The sequence below is a fragment of the Emydura macquarii genome, unplaced genomic scaffold (assembly GCF_026122565.2).
Source record: "Emydura macquarii macquarii isolate MOO-44397 ecotype Brisbane River unplaced genomic scaffold, CSIRO-AGI_Emac_v2 contig_1119, whole genome shotgun sequence".
NCBI lineage: Eukaryota > Metazoa > Chordata > Testudines > Chelidae > Emydura > Emydura macquarii.
Genome location: NW_027131256.1, coordinates 8,719,236 through 8,742,099, shown reverse-complemented (window position 1 = coordinate 8,742,099; position 22,864 = coordinate 8,719,236). Strand labels below are relative to the sequence as shown.

Sequence of the window (22,864 nt, the reverse complement as noted above, 5' to 3'; positions counted from 1 at the left end):
GAGGGATGCAAACAAAGAGGTGACAGGGCCAAACTGATGAGAGCAGCAGCATTCTGAATGGATCTGAGCGGGGCAAGACTGCATTTGTCAAGGTCAAAGAAGAGGATGTTATAGTAGTCAAGGAGTGAGATGATGAGAACCTAGATGAGAGTTTTAGCTGTGTGGATAAATAGGAGAGGTCATAATTTAGAGATGTTATGCAGAAAGAATCAGCCAAATTTTGATATAGTCTAGTAGTGAGGATCTAGAGAAAGGGCTGAGTCAAAGATAACACCCAGATTATGGGCCTGAATGACAAGGAGGATGGCAATGTTGTCCACAGTGATCAAGAAAGGAGAGTGGAGGGAGGCTGGGGGGAAATAATTAGGAGTTTTGTTTTGGCTATATTGCGTTTAAGCTGTTGTCTGGACATCCCTGAGAAGATGTCAGAGAGACACAGGCTGAGATTTTAGTTAGGACAGAAGGAGACAGGTATGGAATAGAGAGGTAGATCAGTGAGTTGTCAGCACAGCAACATGGTACAACAACCTACAGATATAGTAATTGCACAAAGAATTTCCAGAACAACATGGGGTATTATTGATGTCAAACACCTAATCTGTGGGTCGGATCTAGCCAGTTTGATGTATTTTTGTGGCCTTCATGGCATATCCAGATTGTGCAGTGTCTAAGCTTCTGGTTTTTTGAAAGTAAGTTTCTTACCCTTGTGACTGCAAAACTAACCTTCCAAATGTGACCTGAGTGTAAACTGATGTGGTGTCGTTCTCCTGATTCTGCAGACAGTCTGAGAGTGTGAACTCCCCTGCACCTCATTAATCTTCTTGGAAAGGTAACTTTGAAGCCTACTGATGACACTTGAGTGACAACATTGACTATGTCGTTGCTGGTTATTTTAGCAGGTCAGTTGCGGCAGTGAGTGGGAATGAAGTCCACAGTGTGAACGAAGTCCACAGTGTGAACAGCAGAAAATGGAAATTGCTACAAGGAAGGTAATGCAAAGGGAAGAAATGAGGAGAGCTGCAAGGATAGGGAAGAGGCTGAAAAACAGGAAGGAAAACGGAGGAGAATAACTGTGTAGTAGTAACACAATAAGGTATTGCAAATAATTATAATAGCTAAAAGTTTAGTTACTATATAAAGACTGTATTCCACCCTTGAAAGTTGTGTACTGTGGGAACTGTTGATGTGCAGAGACCACTTCCTGGCATACTGACCAATATTATCTCATTGTTTCTTTGTATGCTCATTGCCTATGTATATTGATCTGCTCTCTCTTGTCTTATACTTAGATTGTAAGCTCCTTTGGGCTGGGACAGTCTTTTTGTTCTGTGTTTGTACAGCACCTAGCACACTGGGAGCCTGGTCTATGACTGAGGCTCCTAGACGCTAAGGTAATGTAAATAATAAATAATTAATAACCAATCAGTGATGAAAGATTAACAGACTCATGGCTTGTCGAAGGAGATCTCAAAAGAGAGACAGAGAGATTCATTATGAGTGCAGAAAAATAGTCCTTAAAGCTTAATTTTGTAAACAAAATTGACCAGCAGAACTACTCCCTGAATTGCAGAATTGTTCCAAAAAGGAAGAGATGGTGGATCATGTGCTGAGTGCCTGCAGGAACCTGTCTGGGAGAGAATAGATGAACAGACACAATGAGGTTGCCAAGTGTCTGCAATGGAGACAGTGTGGCAAGTATGGATTTAAACACACCCTGCAGTATTACGACCAGCAAATTCAAAGTGCTCTAGAAGAGAATGAAGGGGCTAAGATTTTATGGGATCTGGCAATTGTCATAGACAGAACGGTGCAGGCAAACAGGTCAGACATAGGTTTTGTATAAGCTATGAAGTGGAACAATCACGGAAGACTAAAACAAAGATGATCCCCGTGGTTATTGGATCACTTGGAGCAATCCCGAAGGGTATGAATGAGCAGTTCAAGAACTCACGAGGCATGCATGGAGTCAGTTTGTGGTCAGGATTTTTTGGTGACTCATGGGTAAATTTTAGGCAGTAGCTGTCCCCTTTTTATGTTTTAAGATCTTGTATGTCGTGAAAGCCGTTTGCTTAAAAACAAAAAACCACATCCTCAGAATGTAATGCTGAGGAGGAATAATAATAATCCTTTCCAAATTTCCTGGCCCATGAAATATAATTAAAAATGGAATTAAATGAATTTGACATCGCTGTTCTATATTCCCTAGGAGAATACAATACCGTATGCCAGATATACACTCATTGCTCATTGCACATGATGAGTCACCTTCAGGAGTTCCCCCACTCCTCTTTCTTTAAGGCTTAGGGCTTATCTACACTGCAGGTTATGTCAGTATAATGTATGTCACTCAGGCATGTGGATAATCCACCCTCCTGCACGACATAAATTACACCGACCTAAGCTCCGGTGTGGATAGCACTATGTTGGCGGGAGAGCTTGCCTGCTGACACGGCTGCAGCCTCTCACGGAGGTGGTTTTATTATGGCGACGGGAGAGCTCGCCCTCGTCGGCATAGAGCATCTTCACCAGATGAGCTACAGCAGCACAACTGCATTGGTGCAGCTGCACTGCTGTAGCACTTCTGGTGTAGACTAGTCCTGAGTCCCAAGGCTTCCTTGATTCAACAAAGGGATCTTTTACCTTCCATTGTGTCCTCATTCTTTTCCAGCGGGGCCCAGCCTGAACTTCGGATGGTGAGTTCCAGCACCTTTTTCCCCCAGGCAAGATCAGAGCAGGCAGCATTCCTCAAGTTCAGTAGACATAGCTCGTCGTTGTCTTACTAGAACAAGAAAATATTATGCAGAGAACGAGATAAGGATCACATGAAATCATATTTTAAAGAGAGAAGAAAGGAAGAGAAAGAACAATTCATTCCAAGCTCTGATTGGAGCTATTCTGAAAAATTCATATTTTCCTAGTTTATTTACTGTGCTTTTTTCTCGGTTCAGATCTGTCCTGAAGCATTGCAGGAGCTCTCTGTTTTTCCATCTCTCCTTGTGCTCTGCTTCCTAGCTCACAACTGCATTGCTGCAGCTTCTATGCTTTTTTACCTCTCATCTATGCTTTGCTTCCCATAGTGGAGACTGCAGTACAATAGGATGATTTAATAGGATTTACCAGACTGGGTCATACCATTCATCCATGCAGTCAAGTATCCTTCTTGCTAAGGTTAATACCTGATGTGTGAAAGGAAAGCAGCAGATTACACCTCCACAATGCACCTATCTGACTGTTCAGTGCTGTATATGGGAACAATTTCTTGATGACTCCTATAATAAATGACTTTCTTATGCCTTGAACCATGGGTTTTTCTCACCCTCTCCAGCATTATATCTTAACTTGTAAAGCTGCAAAAGTTATTCGTGTCACAATATTCGCCAGGTCTTTATAACACGCAGCCAAACTTTTTGTCACCATCCACAACCTCCTGTGGCAGTGATTTCCGCAGCCTGGCTGTCTTCTCTGTACAGCAGAATTTCTTTTCCATTGTTCTGAGGCTGCTGCCCCTCGATATCATTGTGTTCTCTTGTTCTTGGGCACGGGACCTGGGAACAAGGAGGGAGGGATCACTTTTCACCATGCCGTTCTTTAATTTGGAATAATTCACTCAAGCTTCAAATGGATGGAATGAGTTCTCTGACCCATTAAAATAGGCACTTACCTGCTCTGTTTGTAAGAAACCTTTGATCTCTTAAGAAGCCTCATCAGTGTGAAACAAACTGACATTGTGACTGAAGCAGGAGCAAAATAAGCAGAAATGTCTCCCCATTATCGTAAAGCCATAAAAACAGCCCTTCTGCTCCCTATACACGTGGTCTGCGTAGCAGGTGGCATATAGACACAGCCTGCTGGAACCAGCAAGGGTTGAGGAGCTGCGCGCTGGCCCGGATCACCTCTTCACATAGAAATCTGTGGAGGCAGGAGTTTGGGCCTTGTGATCCCCACATCCAGACCCAGCTGGGGGGTAGCTGTGACCCTTCTGTGCCCAGGGTAGCCACCTGAAAATACCAAGGTCAGGGTAGGCTGCAAAAGGAGAGCAGATTCTCCCTGCACTGGTGGGTGGCACTGAAGCCAGACTTTCCAACCAGCCACAAACTGTGCTTTTGATTCCCCACATTGGTTATCAAGAAGCCAGTACACAAATACACACAGCCCCCTTTACTGCATTCCAGTCTCCAGCCCCCAATCAGCCACTAGGTCCAGTAAAGAGACCAGTTATTTAAACTCTATGCTCTTTACTAAAAAGGTTTCTCCTGACCCTAAAGGGTCAGCCACAGTACCAGATCAATATAAGTTTGGATCTTACCAAAAATACCACGCTGCCAGCCAATCCTTTAGTAACTAAAACTAAAGGTTTATTATAAAAAGAAAGAAACAAACTATAAGATAAATGTTAAAGGATTAAATCAATCAGGTACATACAAATGATTTGAAAGTCCATATACATCAGGTTTCTAGAAGAATTGTGGAGTTTGCAGGCTTGTATAGTCCCTCTGGTGTACATCCAGTAACTGGATGGGTCTCAGTCCTTTGTTTCACAGCTTCGGTTCAGTTGTAGATGAGCTGATCCAGAGGTAGGTTGGTAGCTGAAGCTGAATCCTGACTGAAGAATAAAATGGATTCCCAGGCCTCTGCCTCATATACCCTCTGGCCCCTGCCATGCTGTTTGTGGAATTTTACAGGAACCAAAATGGAGTTCAGCGTCACATGAGCAAGTCCTGGTGACTCATTAGGTATACCTCTGGCTTTTCCTCCTGGGCCCCTTGTATCTGTGGATGTCTGAATGGGCCATTAAGCAGGCTGTTGTTCTGCCACCACTCTGTCGAGGATGTGTTTCAGACAGCACAATTTGAAATACAGATATGTCAAATATATCCATAACTTCCATTACACATATAACACATGAGCATAAACATTACCATCTTACTTAGCACATTATAGCCTTTCTAACAGTACCTGACATGGCCTCCTCCCCCAATCCAGCCAGCATGACACCCCCAACACAAGACTGGTGTAGAAGGGAGTAATCAGAGCTCCTGGATGTACCTGAAGGGCCCCCCTGATTCAGCCAGCGTGACAGTAGCATTCCTCCACAAATGCCACGGATCCCACAGGACCTGTGCCACTGGTGCTAGCTGCTGCTGTGCTCCACAGCTCCCTCACTGGGTTACTTCACTGAAGCCATGCTGCTAGAGAGCCCCTTAGCTGTTGTTCCACAGCACTCTCCTTGAAGGGGCTTTGACCAGTGTGTAGGGGCCTGTTGAAGAGTTAATTAAGCCCCATGCTGTATTATCTCTCTGCCAGCTTTTCTGCAGGGTTTTGGAGGCAACTATAGGTGTCTCCTACTTTTCCTGCCCCTCCACAGCTGTGGATCCCTCATCCTCTGAGGGGCCCTTTGGGAGGTCCAAGGTGATTGGGAATGGTGCAACAGGCACAGCTGAGACCCTCTATGCAACAAGGAAGTGGAGCCAGGAGACCCTCTGGGACCCATTTTGCCCGAATACATTTCCCTCTCCAACCTGCCACAGGCACTTAATGCTTGGCTGCACAGCACTAACATTTCCTGTGCACGACTCAAATCCCACCATAGCTGCCTCACTGACATCATTCATCGTAACGGGAGCAAAGACTTCATGGCATCAGAAAAAGCCATTCTGCTAGTGCTGAGGCAGCGGGAGCCACGTGGGTGCAGAGAGGAGAGAGATCCGCTGCTACCATCATTATTGTAAGATTGCAGAAATTGCTCCTGTTTCTAATGCAATTAGTGAATACTGTAATTCCCTCGCAGCAATACTCCTCCATGAGCTGCAGTTTGTATTGATTGGAGAAGTACATTTCATATAGTGGCTCAGTCGGTAGGGCACTGGACTGCAACTCTGCTACTAGCCTACTGGGTGACTATAGGGAAGTCACTTCATGTCTCCGGGCCAGAGTTTCCCCATCTATAAATGGGAATAACGATGCTAACCCTCATTTATTATTTACTCACTAGTTAGAGCCATCATGAGGATATTCCCCTCCCTTGTGCTCCGTACACTGGCTGTCTACGAAAGTGAAGGATTGGATTTAAGCTAGCCCTGTTGGCTCTGATAAGGTAAGGCCTGCTTGCAGTGCATCTCATGCTTTACTGGAACAACACAAACAACCAACAGGTATGTGCTTTAATGTCTAGGCTTTGGGAGTTCTTGCAATGTGCTGAGCGCCTCCCCAAAAATCTTAAAAGTTCTTCGAGGGAGTCCCTGCCACAGACAGCTTTTATATCACTTACCTGTTATAACAAATCAGGCTCTGAACACTCCTTTGTGTTAACACTCTTAATTTTCATAAGGCTTTTGACACAGTCCTACATGACATTCTCATAAGCAAACTAGGAAAACGTGGGCTAGATGAAATTACAACAAGGTGGGTGCCCAACTGGGGTCAGTCCTGGGTCCAGTGCCATTCAACATTTTTGTTAATTACTTCGCTAATGGAGTGGAGAGTATGCTTATAAAATTTGCAGCTGACACCAAGTTGGATGGGGTTGCAAGCACTTTGAAGGACAAGCTTAGGGTTCAAAATGACTTTGACCAATTAGAGAATTGTTCTGAATTCAACAAGATGAAATGCAGTAAAGACGAATGCAAAGTTCTTCAGCTAGGAAGGAAAAAATTAAATGCACAACTACAAAATGGAGAATAACTGGCTAGGTAGTAGGGCTGCTGGAAAAGATCTAGGGATTATAGTGGGTCGCAAATTTAATATGAGTCAAAATGTGATGCTGCTGCGAAAAAGGCAGGTCTCATTCTGGGGTGTATTAACAGGAGTGTCATATGTAAGATTTGGGAGGTAATTGTCCTGCTCTATTCAGCATTGGTGAGGCCTCAGCTGGAGAGTATGGTGTCCAATTCTGGGCCCCACATTAGAAAAGATGAGGACACATTGGAGAGGGGCTGGGGTGAACAACAAAAATGATAAAAGGGTTAGAAAACCTGCTCTGTGAGGGATGGTTAAACAAACTGGGCATGTTTAGTCTTGAGAAAAGAAGACTGAGGGAGAACCTGATAACGGACTTCAAATATGTTAAGAGCTGTTATAAAGAGGACAGGGATCAATTGGTCTCCATGTCCACTGAAGGTGGCCTAATCTGCAGCAAGGGAGATTGAGGTTAGATATTAGGGAACCTTTCTAACTAGAAGGGTAGTTGAGCTCTGAAAAAGCCTTCCAAGGGAGGTGGTGGAATCCCCACCATAGGAAGGTTTTTAAAAACACCTGTCAGGGACGGTGTAGGTATACTTGGTCCTACCACAGCACAGGGGGATGGACGTGGTGACCTCTTGAGATCCCTGCCTTTTCATCACTCCAGGTTTGCTGCCCATTTTCAAATGTCCCCAAATTTCAATGCCTTTAACTTTATTGTGTGTTGAGGAACAATATAGTGTATTGAAGAATGCACAGAAAAATTACTGAAACTACGACTGGTTTAATTAGGAGTAAGAGATGAATTCAGAAAAGTCTAATTGAAACTGCATGAGCAGGCTAGTGAGAAGGTGAATTCCCATTCTTTCTGAGTCTATAGAAATTCCACCCACCAACCCATCCTCCTATGGTATCAGGTTACAAACATTACATCATCCTTTTTTTGGATTTTTGTTCCCACGGCATTTTTCTCCTTTTTTAATTTTCTTTTTTTCTTCTTCCCACCGGAAGAAGGAGAGTAAAGGTTAAGAGGTCTCTGAGGGTAGGGAAAAGCCTTTTAAAACACTTTTTTTCCAGTTGGAAAATAGTAAATAAGTGTGAAAAGTGGGGCTTCCTTCCATTTTCACAAGATTTCGTTTCCAATTTTCCAGTCAGAAATTTGACTGCTCTATTGGTTGATCATATTATGAGCACTGAACACTATTCCTTCTAGGGATGTAGTAGCTCTGTACAAATGAACCCTTTCAAAGTTGTAACATAGAGCATGAAGCTTACCAGGGAGGCTGTTTCTGCATCTGTATCCATATGACCTGTGCCGTATGAATCCTTCCTGTGGCACTGAGCCAGCGTAATGAATGTGTGATGCTATCTGTTGGGATCCACCTAAAACTGATGCATGTATTTCCTGATCATATCCCATTGAGCAACATTTTTGTATAAATATCATGCAATGTGTGCAGGAGATGATAGGATCCATTGGCTGGGTGCAACATGAAAATGGGAGGAAAGTTGGCAAATGTAAATGGATGTGACCTGGAAGATAGGAACTTCAGTACAGGTGGAAATTCATGGTTATTTAATTTCCAAGTATAATGACTTTGGCAGTAATCCTTTAAGAGACTAAGTATCAGTTCTGATCTCCGATACACACAGGTAGTTCACACTAAAGTTACTGGCAACTGAGTGGACATATCTGAAAGCACAACGTAGTCCTTGAATTTTAAATGTGAAATTCACTTTACCCACATACAGTGCAAATAACTGGGGAGGGGAAGGGCATGGACTTAGGGAAGCAACATCTACCTCCACCCTGAAGCCTGGTGAATGTAGTGTAGCCTTCCCACTTGCTCCTAAGCCATGACCTATCAAGTGGATCCACATATATGTGGCCCCATTCCCAGCTCACTTGTGTGCTGCGCTGTGTGGCTGCACAGAGAATCCCCACTCAGAGCGCAGGGGCTGCTAACGCCCCCCCCCGCCACACCACCACCTTGGCATAGGGGTTTAGTGTTGAAGAGGGCCTTCCGTTGGCCGTGCACTCCAGGGCGAATGTCATCTTACATGTTTGCTGTGAGAGACATTGAATTAGAAGAAGGTGAGCCCAGAACTTGGCTGAGCTTGTTCAGCACTCACAAGCTTTTAAAACAGTCTCAGAAATTGCTGCAGGCATGTTGGAAGGCAAAAATCACATCAGCCCATCCAGCATGAGAATGATTCCGCCTTGTCTAGTGTGCTTAGTGACTAAGCAGCAATTCTTGTCTGACATGAAGGGTGTAGCCGCCCCAGGGGATGCTCTGCGTCAGCATGAGAGCTGGATAATACATATGAAAACACAAAGCTGCTGGAGGGGCAATAACAACATATTTTTAGGTTGCATCTGACCCAGTTCATGAACTGCTGCTAGGTTCATTTAGAAATACATTAAAGGGGAGGATGTCAAGGAGTTTTAGGCCTGTGGTTTAGGGCAATGATTTACAAACAATCTCACATATGCAGAAATGTTCTCTTGAAATGTCTCTGTATAAATTGTCAATAGAAAGAGCATTTTTGTATTTAAACCATCCTGTGCATGGCAGTGAACCAGTGCACAACAACGTTCAGCTAGGAAAGTGGAACTCACTATAAACAGAAAAACAAGGGTGGTAAAGTAACCAGAAAGTGAAATGGACTAGAAACAGAGAAACAAGGTGGGTGAGGTAATACCTTTTGCTGGTGGAAGGTACAAGCTTGTGAGCGACACAGAACTCCTCATCAGGGCTGGGAAAGGAAGCAGAGTGTAAATACAAGTTGGGACAGATGATTAAGCAGAACAGGTAAGACTGTAAGACATGTTGGAGATGGTCACTTGGAAAGAAGCGAGCAGTTGGGGGTTAGATTGTTGTGCATAAAGAGTTTGAAGTGGGCAATTCAGAATAGCAGGCAGTGTGGTGTGTTACAAATTGTGCAATGAGCCATAAAACCATTGTCCCTGTTTAGTCCATGGTTTTTGGTGCCGAGCAGAATTCCGAATTTAAGTTCCCCAGGCTCACCTTTTGAAGGTGTTGTGCAGCTTTCCTTTGAGGGTAAGTGTTGAACAATCAGATATGGAGTGATCGCTGTGTGAAAAGTGTTTGCCCGCAGGAAATATGTTGTTTTTGTCTTTTATTCAAGAGCATAGTGATTGTCTGGTTTCACCCACATCGGTACTGGGGCATTTGATGCACTGTATGAAATGTAACACACCATGTGTTGTGATAGACGTGCGTAGGACCCATGAATCGTGAAAGGTGTGTTGTGGGGGTGCTAAGCATTGTAGCAGTGGAGCTATATCTACAGGTTTTGCATCTGTTGTGGCAGGGCCTGGTGCCCCTTTCAGTTGGTGCGTCCTGGTCAATGGGGTCTTTGCTTCTGATGACAAGCGTGGCAAGGTGGAGGGGTTGTTTGAAGGGCAGAAGAGGGTATTCAAAAAAGATTTCTTTCAGGATATCAATATGCTTAATAATCTGTTCTAACTTGTATTTAGTTCACTCTGCTTACTGGCCTGGTCAAACTTATCTAATTATGTTCTCCCTACCCAAAACTCCCCCTGCAGTTTCAGCTAATGCTGGCATTCCTCACTTCTGCAGCGCCGTGTTGGCGAAGGCTACGTCATGTAAAAAGCCTCAGGGCTCTGTCTTATCTGTGCTTCTATTTAATGTGCATATGAGGAGGCTTCTGGGAGGGTTAGTAAGGAGACATAGTCTACACAGTCTTCAATATGCTGGTGCTACCCAGCTCCACATTTAGCTCCGCCAGCAGCATGGAGTCTGGGACCGGGATGAGGGCAAGCGGGCTAAGATTCAATACAGATAACACAAACAGGAAAGCCAGCAGAAGAACTGCTAAAGACTATATCAGCAACACCGATTGGAGCAGTGCATGCATTGTTTATGAGACAGGTTCATCATATAGGGGCCTTGTTAAATCAAAGGCTGCCTGTTACCAGTAGGGACCATAAGTGCTTTTTTTCCAGAAATGCCTGGCAAGAAACATGCAATCTTTTCTTTCAGATGTGCCTTTGCTATCAGTGATTCATGCCATCATGACCTGGGGTGCTACGTCGTGTGACAATTATGAGATCATCCTGAATTTGGAGCTGGTAGAAAGTGAAGCGGCTTGATTAAGTATTTTCATGCCAAGAGCACGTAATATTGGTAACAAAAGTAGACACCACACCCCAGATATATAAGGAAAGAGGCTACTGCCAGGGAGGTAAAAATCTCTTGGCTTGGAACTGACTTTCCCCATTTTCCACATGAATTTACATCAGGACATACCTGCAAAATCCACCTCTTTTCTTGAGAATAGTTTGAGAGCCATAGGATGAAATCCTGGCCCCAGTAAAATCAGTGAGTTTTGCCATTGATGCCACTGGAGGTAGGACTTCACCCCAGAACTTTTCTTCATTTAAACAAAAATGATTTTGTCTCAGAAGTCATGGCTTATTAAGAGCCACTATAAAATGTTTTAACAACTGCTCATTTAACAATATGCAGTTATTTAAACTGTTTCACAATAGGAAATGGTCTCACATTAGGAAATGTTAGCTGCAATCAACCTGAAAATTTTCACATGAACATTTTGCTCCAAGCCATTTCATGATGTAGAAATTTCATTTTTGGTGATGGTTTTGCCACTGAAAATATGCAAAATCAGAAATATTAACATTTTGCTCTTCACTGCAGCAATTCAGCTTTACTTTCAAGTGGAAAAGGGTGACAATGTGAAATGCAGAATAAAATGTGAAAATATGTATTGAGGTTTTTAAGAGTTTCGTTTCACATTTTTAATACACCTTTACTTGGAAACATACACTTTTTTGATATAAGAACTCTAATTCACTTAAAATAGCTTGAGACAGTACTTTGTAAGGTTATGGATCAAAACACAGCCCGGGTTCTTGAAGCTATTCTGTTCCAGGCAATAAGGATCCATGTGAGCAAAGGGGGTCCTTCTGTACAGGACAGCTGAGCGGATTGGAGCCTCTGATCAGTACTGAAAGCTTTGCTAAGACGCTGCTGAAAAGGAATATTCAGGGACAGCTAATATATTTTCACTGAGTGCTTCCATCCTGAGAAAATCATAAATGTTTTCTGAACCACATCAGTTCCATCAGCCATGTTTGCAGAAGCTGTAGCGTAGACAAGGCGTAGGTGTTTTTACCACAGTGGTATCTAATCCTTCTTTATTACCAGGTTATGTTTCTCATTAACAGCCAAGAAAGCTTGTTTCTGCCAGTAGGGATAACAAATCAGCATGGCTTAGCAGTTAGAGCCTGGGACTAGAAGCCAGGAGTCTTGGCTCCTCTTTCTGGTCCTACCACTGACTTGCTATGATCTTGGGCAAATCACTTTGTCTTTCTGTGCCTCTATTGCTGATCTCCCTATGCCAGGGTGCTGAGAAGATTAATGGTTATTTACGATATGCCACATCATAGGTGTGCTTGGTGTTTAAAAAGCAAATATAAAGATGAGGGCCTGGAGTCTCAGAGAAGGGGCTGCTGATCCTAGATCTTGAGGCCACTTCTACTTCAGCCCCAGCATAGATCGGAGCAGAGTGGGGACTTCTCTTATCTACACCGGGTGGTTATGACCCTCCAAGGGGCCACCTACCAGGCAGGGATTGCTGGAGTGCAGCATCACAGCTGCTTCCCAGCCCCAACACCAGGGGCTACTGGATGGTGGTATAGACAGTGGTTCTAGGTCTACTGGGGACTCCTACATTCAAGGGGAATGCCGAGGCAGGGACATCCCATAGATTTTTTGCTCCCCTTTCTTCTGTGAGGGGAACACATCTGGGCTCAAGATTAAACCTGAGATCCCTGCCCTCAGGAGGTTTGGTCTAAAATTAAGTCAGGAACAGGACAAAAGGAGACCAGACCATTGTGAGTGAGTTGGGGATGGAGAAAAACAGTGGTAGAGAAATGGAGGGGATGCATTTCGATGCATAGATTCCCATGGAAAGGGGCATGTCAAAAGTGCATGCTTTTGTGGATTTCCTGTTTGTTACTTCCTTTTTTTTTTTTTTTTTTTTTTTTATTTAAAGGGTGGGTCTACACTGCAGCTGGGACGGCGCTTCCCAGAGCGGGTAGACAGATGTGCCAACTCTGCTCGAGCCTGTGTGCTAAAAATAGCAGTGTGGCCACGGCCACACAGGCTATAGCTTGGGCTAGCCATCTGAGAACAATCCCACCTGACCTCTGCATCCATACCTGGGTGGCTAGTCTGAGCTGCTGCCCATGCTGCTGCAGCCATACAGCTATTTTTAGCATACAAGCGTGAGCAGAGCTAGCAAGTGTCTGTCTAACCCCCATGGAAGTGCCCTCCCAGATGCTGTGGAGATGTACCCTAAATGTACATATATGTGAATGAGATATCTGCCAGTTAAATCTCTTTTAATTTACGTCGGCAAAACACTAAGATCCTTGGAGAAAAGGCACTTCAGAAGGACTAAATATGACTATTCTAAGAGTTTAAGAAAACTGTAGTTCTGCATAGTCACTGCTGAAAGGTGTAGGGCTCCCAGACGTAGCAATCCCTTGTTCAAGTATACTCTGTGTGTCCAGCACCTAGGAAAGATCACAGCCAAAGAGTTCTACCCGAAGAGCAATGCTTCGATTCCAGCTTTTAGGAACAATGCGGAGGAACCTGGAAAATATGGGTGGATTTAAAAAATGCTTGACCTGTCCACTGCTGTCCTCATTCCCCATGAACACCTGAAAGTAAACAGAAAACAATTAATTAGTGAAAAGGTGGCATATTAAAAAAAGCAATAGCATTTTTAAGGCATCTAAAATGCTTCAGCGTTGCTGTGTTAGGGGACAGGGAGATGGACTGGATCACTCAAGAGGTGTATATTGTATATACAGCCTTCCTTCTCTGGGTCAACTGGTTATAATCCAGTCCAGGTTGGTAACAACTAAAATTTGTCTGTTTTGTAATTTGTGTGAAATGGTTTCTTGGTCTCTGCTTCCATTTATATCACAGAAACTGTCACTGCACTTTGTGTTAATTGGTCCCTGCGTTGGCTGGAGACTGACAAATCTCCTCTCTCTTATCCCTCAGTGTGGTCCCTGCAGGTCCGAATTGAAGCACATCTGTCAGGATGGTTTGGGGGATCCTGTACTATTAAGTGCTGTACCTGCTGTTGGATCTACAGAGGTCTCAGCTCTGCCAATCTGGGACCCTCCACCAGCATTTAAATTCACTTAAAAAAAATTAAAGCAAAAAATATTTTGCAGGGACATTTAGTTGAGGCTTCAGCATATTCATTCTGTGCATTCCTCTGAAATGTCCCTCTTTAAAAGGCATGCCACCAATTTCATCCCAGCCCTTCAACAGCATTCCACACAAATGTAATAGCCCCTCCCTTTTATTGTTGACAATCATTTACATCAGAAATAAAGAACCCTGCAATGGAAGGTAGAGTCATCTATAAGAGAAGAACCACCCCCAAGCATTTTAAAGTCAACTGCAGGGACAATTTTTTGTGTGCCTCATCCTGGGGCCATGCCGCCTGTGTCTCATATTATGTGCCTCATCTGGGCCTTGGGAGTTATGACAATGTGCTCAGGATTCAGAAATAGGGACAGAATTCTCTTAGTTTAAAGCGGTACCTTTTCCACTGACGTGGAGTTATCTAGATAAGGTTTCCATTCTGTATCTTGATCGCTGTAAAGGATGGCATAGGTTTTCACAAACTGTTCAGTAGACATGGACTTACAACCCTGGGTTGCGACAGCGATTATCTTTTTAGCTTTGAGGAGATCTATCTGCAGCCACTGCTGGTTGTTGTTTGACTACAATCAATACAAAGAGTAATGTGTAAACAAACGTGTGTTTGTGCTTATATTAACACAATCAAAACCTTTGCTTAATGACAGTTAAAGTTGCATGAAGACACCCACTCACCCAGAACCTCAAACATATGGAAACAAAGCTAAGGGAAGCGCTACCAGCATTCTGTGCTGGCCACACATCAACTTAATCACTGCAGATGATGTACGCTGACCCGCCATATGGCATTCACTTCCATCTCCAACACAGAACAAAAAGCAATACAAATTCATCCCTGGTAGATCTCATCAGTAGATCTCAAAGCACTTTACAAAGTATCATTATCCTCATTTTACAGATAGGGAAATGGAGGCACGGGGGAAGTGAGTTGCTCAAGGTCACCCAGCAACCCAGTGAAAGAGCTGGTAACAGAACCCAGGCCTCTTGAGTCTCACTCCAGTGCTCTAGTTACAAGGCAGTACTGCCGATCAATAATAAAAATGAACAGAATAACACCAGGAATGAATTTGGCTCACAGGCCACCAACCTTCAGAGCTTACTCATCCTCTGAGTCCAAAGAGACCACTCCCATGAGTAAGGGCTGCAGGGTAAGACCCATTAAGTTGAGCATGCTGGACTGCTTCCAGTTCGCCACATGTGGTTTCATTGCTTTCCACTTCACATTATGAAACGAGCAAATGTTTTATTTATTTTTTTAAAACTTTCTTTTCCTTGAAGGAGCTGAGCATGTCCCAAACCGCCAAGTAGAAGGGAGCTAAACAGGCCTTTCACAGGAGGGCCAAAAAGCACAAACGAGGGCAAAGCATGGAGGGAGCACACAGAACAGGTGCACAGACACACCAGAGAAGCAGCACATTTGCTAAGAACAGCAGGTGTGATTTCACAGTTCTTTTGTGTGTTTGTTACCTTTGCTTGCCAGGCATTCACCCTCCCTTTCTGATTGAGACGGGCGAGAGAAGGCTCCCAGGAGCTATACCAGCTTTTCTTATAGGAAGAAGCTGTAATCTGAGCATTCTTGATCTCCCCATTTTCCATTCCCAGTGGCATAGAACAGCCTGTTAAGAGAACAGCAGTGAGTCTTTATTTCTTCTCTTGAGAAGCAGGGGACTAGAGGAATAAGCAACAGGCTAAGAAAGCCTGAGTTAATCTAATCTCCACCACTGACTTGCTGTGTGGCCTTGCTCGAGTCATTTTAACCCTCTTGTGCCCCAGTTTCCTCATTTTTTAAAATGGGGGTCATTAACAGGGTTGTTGTGAGAATTCATTAGTTAACATTTCTAAAGCATTTTGAAGTTGTGAAGTGCTATCTGAATTTGAAATAGTCAGGGAGAGGCAGAAGAGAACACATTGGCAGTCAGGGAGGGGAGCTTTTTTTGCCCAGTCATTATTAAAAATATGTTCAGCAGAACTGTGAAATAAAAGGTTTATGCGTCTGCCTATTATGTGTGAGACTGCCAAAAACACAGAGTTAGACCAATTCTAAGCGCTTTTGAAAGTTCCACCCTGTATTCTCATATTGCCATTCAAATAAAACAACAAGGGACGGGATGTCCAGGCAACTGGAAAGAGGCTCCACAACCTCTCATTTCTAAGTTGCAGGTTTGAATCTAGCCAAGAGCAGGTGCAACTGAAAGTCACCAATGTGATGTGATGACTGCAATGTCTTGTGTGAAAAATTTTTTATGGACTCCGTCCTGTTCCTGCTGGCCATGAGCTCACATCACCACTTCACATAGCGCTGACCATCAGCATGCTAACTAGCCCCTTTGGTGTTCATCTCAATGGAGAGGCGAACGACTGAATGAAATAGGAAGCATCAGCTCTGCTCCCACTCCCAGAGGAAGTTCCCCCAGGTCTGTGTTAAGGCACTCGCATGAGGCAGTGTACAGGAAGCTGGCAGCTACCACTGACCACACCTTGCCTGTTCTGTCGATAAACTGAGAAAAGCAGTCTCCAGAGGTGTCAATCCAAATCCAAAACATCAGTACCAAGGGTGGGCTTTTCAAAAGCACTGAAGAAAGAAAGGCCCCTAACTTCCAATGTCTTTGAATGGAAGTTGGGCACCCAGATCCTTTTAAAAATATCACTCTAAATTCATTAAGGCCAAGGATTTCAGAAGAGTCTTGTGATTTTTGGATGCCCAACTTGAGAAACTCAGTTTTCAGAGGGTGTGGACAGAGCTCTGTCTGAAAATCAGGCCCCTTTGAGGCGTCTCATGTTAGGCACCGAAAATCATTAAAATTGCTTTTGAAAATCTTGGCCCACAAAAAAAAAGTTGAACCTGTTTTTCCAAGGAGGTGGAAGGGAAACAAGCACATGTGAGTTCTCATTGCTTACCTTCGACTTCGCAGCCCAGGAGTTCCATCCGAAGAGTAGGCCTGTTGTAGGAGTCAGTTGGATAGACCCTAATATACCTAGCAATGATAGGTGGATCAATATGATTGTCTTTTATCCCATGGGCATCTGAATTACCTTCAAACAACTAGTAAAAGAGAAAAAAAAACAATTAAGAATTCACAAAAGATCATTATATTAATTAAAAGCAATTGCAACCCTGGTCCTGCAAATCCTATCTCATTTGATTAAGTCTTTACTTACGCAAGTAGCCCCATCGATTTCAATGAGGCTACTCTCACTATAGCAAAACCTAAAACACATCATCCTTATATTTGCATTACTATAGCACCCAGAGACTAAATCAGGGATTCATTGTGTTAGGCGCAGTACAGACCTTTATGAGGATATTAGGAGACAGGCTAATAAAAGAGATCGAAACCTAACATGCAATTTGCACCTATCATACAAACATCATGACTTTGTGGGTACGTCTACACTACTGCAGCGACAGGTGCAGCGTGCTGGGGCTGTGCCGCTGTAGTGCCATAATGTAGCTGCTTTCTTTGTTGATGGAAGGGCTTTTTCCGTCAGTGGAGTTAATTTTCCTTTCCAAGAGGTCTATGGAAGAATTCTTCCAATTGACCTATCCACATCTACAGGGGGGTTAAGCCAACCTAAGGACATTGCACAGTGTGAGATATTTTTCACAGCCCTGAGCAATGTAGTTAGGTCGATCTAATTTTTAGGTGGAGACAGGCCTTAGAGTTGACCTCCAGCTGGCAGAGGAGGAGTGTTTGGGCATAGATACGAGACTGCTGGAAGGTCAGGTGCTATATGGTCACCTCAGTTGCACATGCCTTGGGTCGCTGCTGCTAATATTGCTTACTAAACTATTGTGATAGGGTGCCAGGGCTGGTCCCTACTGAGCAAGGGCATGACTTCAGCCCAGCTTCACTCTCCTTGCACATGTACTCAGGGGAAGGGCCGTGAGACAAAGTGGGGAAAGAGGTCTATCGGGAAGTGGGGCCGCACAACCAGGGTTATAGGGCTGGGTTGAACTGGGGAGATTCCTCATCTCTTATTACTTTCCTGTATTTTGCTTTGTTATACACATCAGGCCAGACTTGTGAAGGGATTTAGGTGCCTCACAGTGCAGATAGGCATCTAATGGGGTATTCAAAATCACCTTTAGGTACTTGGGTCCTTTGGAAAACCCCACTAATTCCTATCTGCATCTTCATGCACCCAAATACCTTAAAAATCTGACCCCTTATTCCTTGAGAAGAGATCCTGGTGGCTGTCTTTGTGTTACTTTCTGCTGAGCCTTCCCACCCGCTTACAGCCGCGTAAAGCCAGGGTGGCTGGGTGATTAACGAGCAGGCAGACCTTCTGTTCCCCGGTGCTGTTTCCTCTGAAGGTGATCCACTTCCGTTTGTCCTTGCTGTAAGTCATAAAGAACTTTTTGACATACAAGGACTTCAATAACTGCTTGGCTCCCTGCGTCTGTATCCCTGTGATCAGAACTTGCCTTTGCAGGTCCACCTGTATAATAGCAAGATATACAATTGTAAAAAAAAAAAAAAAAAAAAAGCTGCCCCATGAGCCCAATTTCACCCTCTGGCACCTTGGGCGTGGGTCCCAGGCTTGCATTGATGCACTCAGAATGGCACTTCCATGCTCGAGATGGGTAACCGGGTGCCTAAGCACTGATGCGAGAGTCCAGATGAGGAGCTGTGTCTTCACTTATTTTATTTGTGTCTGTATTTACTTATAGGCGTTTTGGTGGTGCCCATCACCACAGGAGCTGGGCACCTGACAAACATTAACGCAGTCATTATCACAGCATCCCTGGGCGAAGTAGTGGAGTATCGCTATCTCCATTGTAGAGTTGGGGAGAGCGAGGCACAGAGTGGTTAAGGCCTACATTTCAAAAGTGGTCTCTGGTTTTGAGCGCCAAACCTAGGAGCACCAACCCTCCAGGATTGTCCTGGCGTCTCCAGGAATTAAAGAAAAATCTTTTTATTAAAGATTATGTCGTGTGATGAAACCTCCAGGAATACGTCCAACCAAAACTTGGAATCCTAGTCCAGCCTGAGGTACCCAGGGCTTGTTTTTTGAGGATGTTGCATACCCACAACTCCAGCTGAAGCCATGGGGGGGCTACGAGCATTCAGCACCTCTGCAAAAATCAGACCCTGGCGTCTCTCAAGCTGGACACACAAGCACGCTCCAAAAAATCAGCGGCAATGTTTGAAAGTTTTTGTCTAACTGACCGGCACATGGTCACACAGTGATTGTGTAGCAGTGCAAGGAACAGAGCCAAGGTCTCCTGATTCCCGGGAATGGATGCCTTAACCAGAAAAACATTCCTCTCCCCTCAGGCCTTTCAATGCAGACAGTAAAAAGGTCAGTTATGTTATTTACTAGTGAAGCTATGCAGGAAAAGAAAGATGCTCTTTCAGTAGCTGATCAGACATAAAAACATCCAATGGAACAGTTTGTGTAGTGAAATAAAAATCAGATGTCCGACCCATGACTATACTGGAAGATTAGCTGGTTACAGAGCAAGGGGTGAATACACGGACACATTGAGAATAGGGGACAGCAAAAGAAAAGTGTGTATCTACAGTATGGTTATACCCTGGGCAATGGCAGGGCAAACTTCCCCACAATTACGCCTGACAACAGGCTACCACCTGACACAATACTAAAGCAATGGCTCAGTACTCACTTGAAAGGGAGTGTGCAAGCTACTAAATCACCAGTACCACTTCTTGCAACACCTGAGTTTTCCTTGGCAGTCTCTCTGGGGAGGTCTAGTTATAGTCTGACCCTGTTTAACGCATGAGATACAAGAGAATCCCAGCATGTGCGTGGTGGTATAGCTGCAGGCATCACCTAACCCATCTGGATCTAGCAAAGTATGGTGTTATACCAACCATACCTGGATCCATGGCAATTCAACTTGTTCCATGTCAGTGCTCCAAGCATTATATTGTCCATCGTTGTTTAATCTAGCTAATTTCGGCTCCCAATAGTCTAGGTGGAAAAAAGGAACAAGGGTTTATGGTAAAAAAGATCAAGGAAAACTAGAAAGCCACAGGCTTCTCAGCATGCATACGTCAGCTCTTTTTTGGTTTGTCCTGAAGAAAAAGAGAGACTTCAGTACAAATATCCGATAAACTGTAATGCTGATGAAAGCTTCAGAGATATTGGACATTATCAGCAATTAAAAATTGATTGTATCTTTGAAAACATGGTTTTAGCCAGAAAAGTGGCTTTAAAAATAATGTAATACCTAGCTCTTATTTAAAAATTTTCATCAGCAGGTCTCCAAGTGCAGAGTCAGTATCATTATCCCCGTTTTATACATGGGGAAACTCAGGCAGAGTGGCAAAGTAATTTCCCCAAGGTCACCCAGCAGGCCAATGGCAGAGCCAGGAATAGAACCCAGGTCTCCTGACTCCCTGTGACAGAGTCCCACAGGAACAGCGCTCAGGAACCACTGAGAGCAAAGCCAGGCAGGACTCGAGTGGACAGGGTCTCCCTTCAGGTCCCCTCACACCAGTGCAGCCGCCGTCTGAATCTGACCTTGGAGCGTTCAGCCCCCCTGCTCCACCTGAGCTCCCTGCAGTGAATCCCCCTGGATGGGACCCTGGGGAGCTCCTACACGCCCCCAAAGGGGCCATGCATCCCCCCCTGCAGTCAGAAGTGATTCACAGCCAGTCTGGAAGTCAGATGGGTTTATTAGTTTTCAGGACCACCGTGTAGAAAGACTTTGTTAGCAGATGAATCAAAAGTTACAGCAGTGACCAACTGGGGAGCTCCAGAGCCCCATTTTTGGGCTCTGCCCCATGCGATCCCTCACAGAAGACTGATCCTTCCAGCCAGCCACCCCCAGTCATGCCGCCTTACCCCTCCCCAGCTCTTTGGCTTTTTCCCGGGCAGGGTGGCCGACTTTCCTCGTTTCCACCTGCCTCAACCTGTCACAACCTGTCTCAGCTGGTTGACCCAAGGCAGAGGAGTCCTGGCTATTGTTCGTGTACATGTGGATGGAGGAAGGCCCATCCACACTCTAGTGGTCTCTGCAATGATCGCACACCCAGTCCCATCACCAAAATACATGAGTAGCACATAAGGGAAACTGAGGCGCGCACACAGCACTCAGAGAAAACCCCAAAATATTTCCACTTCCCTGTCCTGTACTTTAGCCAGCACACAGAACAGGAGGAGCAGAAAAGCCTGTCCCACTGTCAGGAGACTACCTGGTCTACACAGCTAAGTTTTGTCGGTATAGTTCTATTGGTTGGGGGAAGAGGGAAATTACAATTATGCTGGCAACCTCTCCCCCTAAGTGTTTCTGTAGGTATAGCTGGTGCTGTTCAGGGAGGCGGTGTAGCTATCCCACTAGAACGCCTTCTGCCATTTTATGCTGCATCTCCACTAGGGTGCTCCACTGGCATAGCTATGCCAGGTTAGGTTCTGCAGTGTACATATGGCTTTGGATGGCTCAATCCTGCTCCGACTCTGGGCCTGCAGAACCAGAGAGCTTTCTGAAGTCTGTTAATTACTGAAATGATCCAGTAAGAAAAGTTGCATGAGACACAAAGAGGCAGAGAGACTCTAGAATTGCAAAAAGTCTTATTATTGAAGACCATGTCTGACCTTCTCAAACAAAATATTCTTCAGCCATGTGTTTAAACTTACGTATGTGTTGAGAAGCGCTGATTTGTGAATCAAGGATAAGTCCATTCATTAGGCCCATTGGTAACTTGCATTCTAGAGAGAACACAGAAATGTTTGATTACTGATGAGCTGCATTCCATAACTTATCTGAAAAAAGAGAGTCATTCCGAATCATGTTCTGAAGGGCTGGCTGGGCCTTTTTGATGAGCTCACCCTTTGCTCCAACTCCCAATAGGGCATGTTTGGGATTTCATCATTGTAAAAAAGAGATTTATATGTCCACAGGGCCAAATACAGCTCTGCAATCAATTTCCTCAATTAGGGATTCATGGGTTATTTTAAGGAAACAACTACTGTAAAGTTAGTGCTCTGAATGCTATATAATACTTCTTTTAAATTCAATTTACTATAATCATTCCATGAGCTCCCCCTTTATAACACAGGCGTGTCCTCGATTCAGATTATATTCAGTCATTACTGTCCCACGCCCAACAACAATTACTTTAAATACTCCCTGAAAGGGCGAGAGAGAATTTTATAATGAGAATCCTGTATATTAGAATTATTACGGTTAGATTCAGTACCTTTTTCTACAACAATAAAGGACGCTTGCATTCCAGCTTGCTGATATTCCCCCACTTCGGTGTCTAAAAGCCACATGCCAGCTTTTGGTGGTGTCATTTCAATAGTTCGAAATGAGCCTTTAAAAGAGAGAGGGGGAAAAAAGAATCACAGCTAATCTATTGAAATGTTAGCAGGAGATTGGCTGATACAGAACAGTGAGACTGGATATTAAACCAAAGCCTATCCTACCCATCTCTGGTGGCCTGACAGAGTGAGAGTCAAATATCCTGTACCCATTGGAAAAAGTAGCAGGTATCACTAACCTCATTCTCCTCTGAATAAACAGGTTCTAATTAAAGACTTGCTAGAATCTAAAGTTCAGATCTGAATCCACACTTCACCGCTTTAAAATTTGCCTTTTCACATAACCTTGGACGCATGCACATATTGTGTAATACTGCGTACACAGTACGTGCTGTATGGTCACGTAATGAATGACCAAACCTTTTACACAGATTCATGCTGTGGCAACAGTAACTCTGAGGGGCTGATGCTGGCCCCTGCTCCAGCCACTGTTCTGGCATTGTGTAAGAGTTGTAAAGGAGCCACAACAGGCCATCCAGAATTCCTCTGGTGCAAGAGTCAGCCCTTATGCTGCTCCCATCACCCCGACAGGCCCCAGCATCAGGGGTGTGCACAGGATCGGGTCCCTGCTAATCCTTTTGCTTGTGCATTTCAGAATCTGAAGGCACAGCTTAGAATCTGCCCCAATGTCCTGAATTACA

General features: G+C 44.3%; 1 protein-coding gene across 2 annotated transcripts in view; it reads right to left on the bottom strand.

The window, feature by feature from the left end:
• Nucleotides 1-10,316: 10,316 nt before the first annotated feature.
• F5 (coagulation factor V) overlaps nt 10,317-22,864 on the bottom strand; it is a 58,190-nt gene continuing 45,642 nt past the window's right edge. For both annotated transcript variants that reach the window (XM_067546109.1, XM_067546110.1), the window contains exons 18-25: nt 22,100-22,216; nt 21,537-21,608; nt 19,774-19,868; nt 18,216-18,371; nt 16,830-16,974; nt 15,399-15,547; nt 14,312-14,494; nt 10,317-13,411 (exon numbers count right to left, since the gene is read on the bottom strand). In XM_067546109.1, coding sequence (XP_067402210.1) covers nt 13,265-13,411; nt 14,312-14,494; nt 15,399-15,547; nt 16,830-16,974; nt 18,216-18,371; nt 19,774-19,868; nt 21,537-21,608; nt 22,100-22,216 — 1,064 coding nt within the window. In that variant the 3' untranslated portion in view covers nt 10,317-13,264. The remainder of the gene's footprint in view (nt 13,412-14,311; nt 14,495-15,398; nt 15,548-16,829; nt 16,975-18,215; nt 18,372-19,773; nt 19,869-21,536; nt 21,609-22,099; nt 22,217-22,864) is intronic.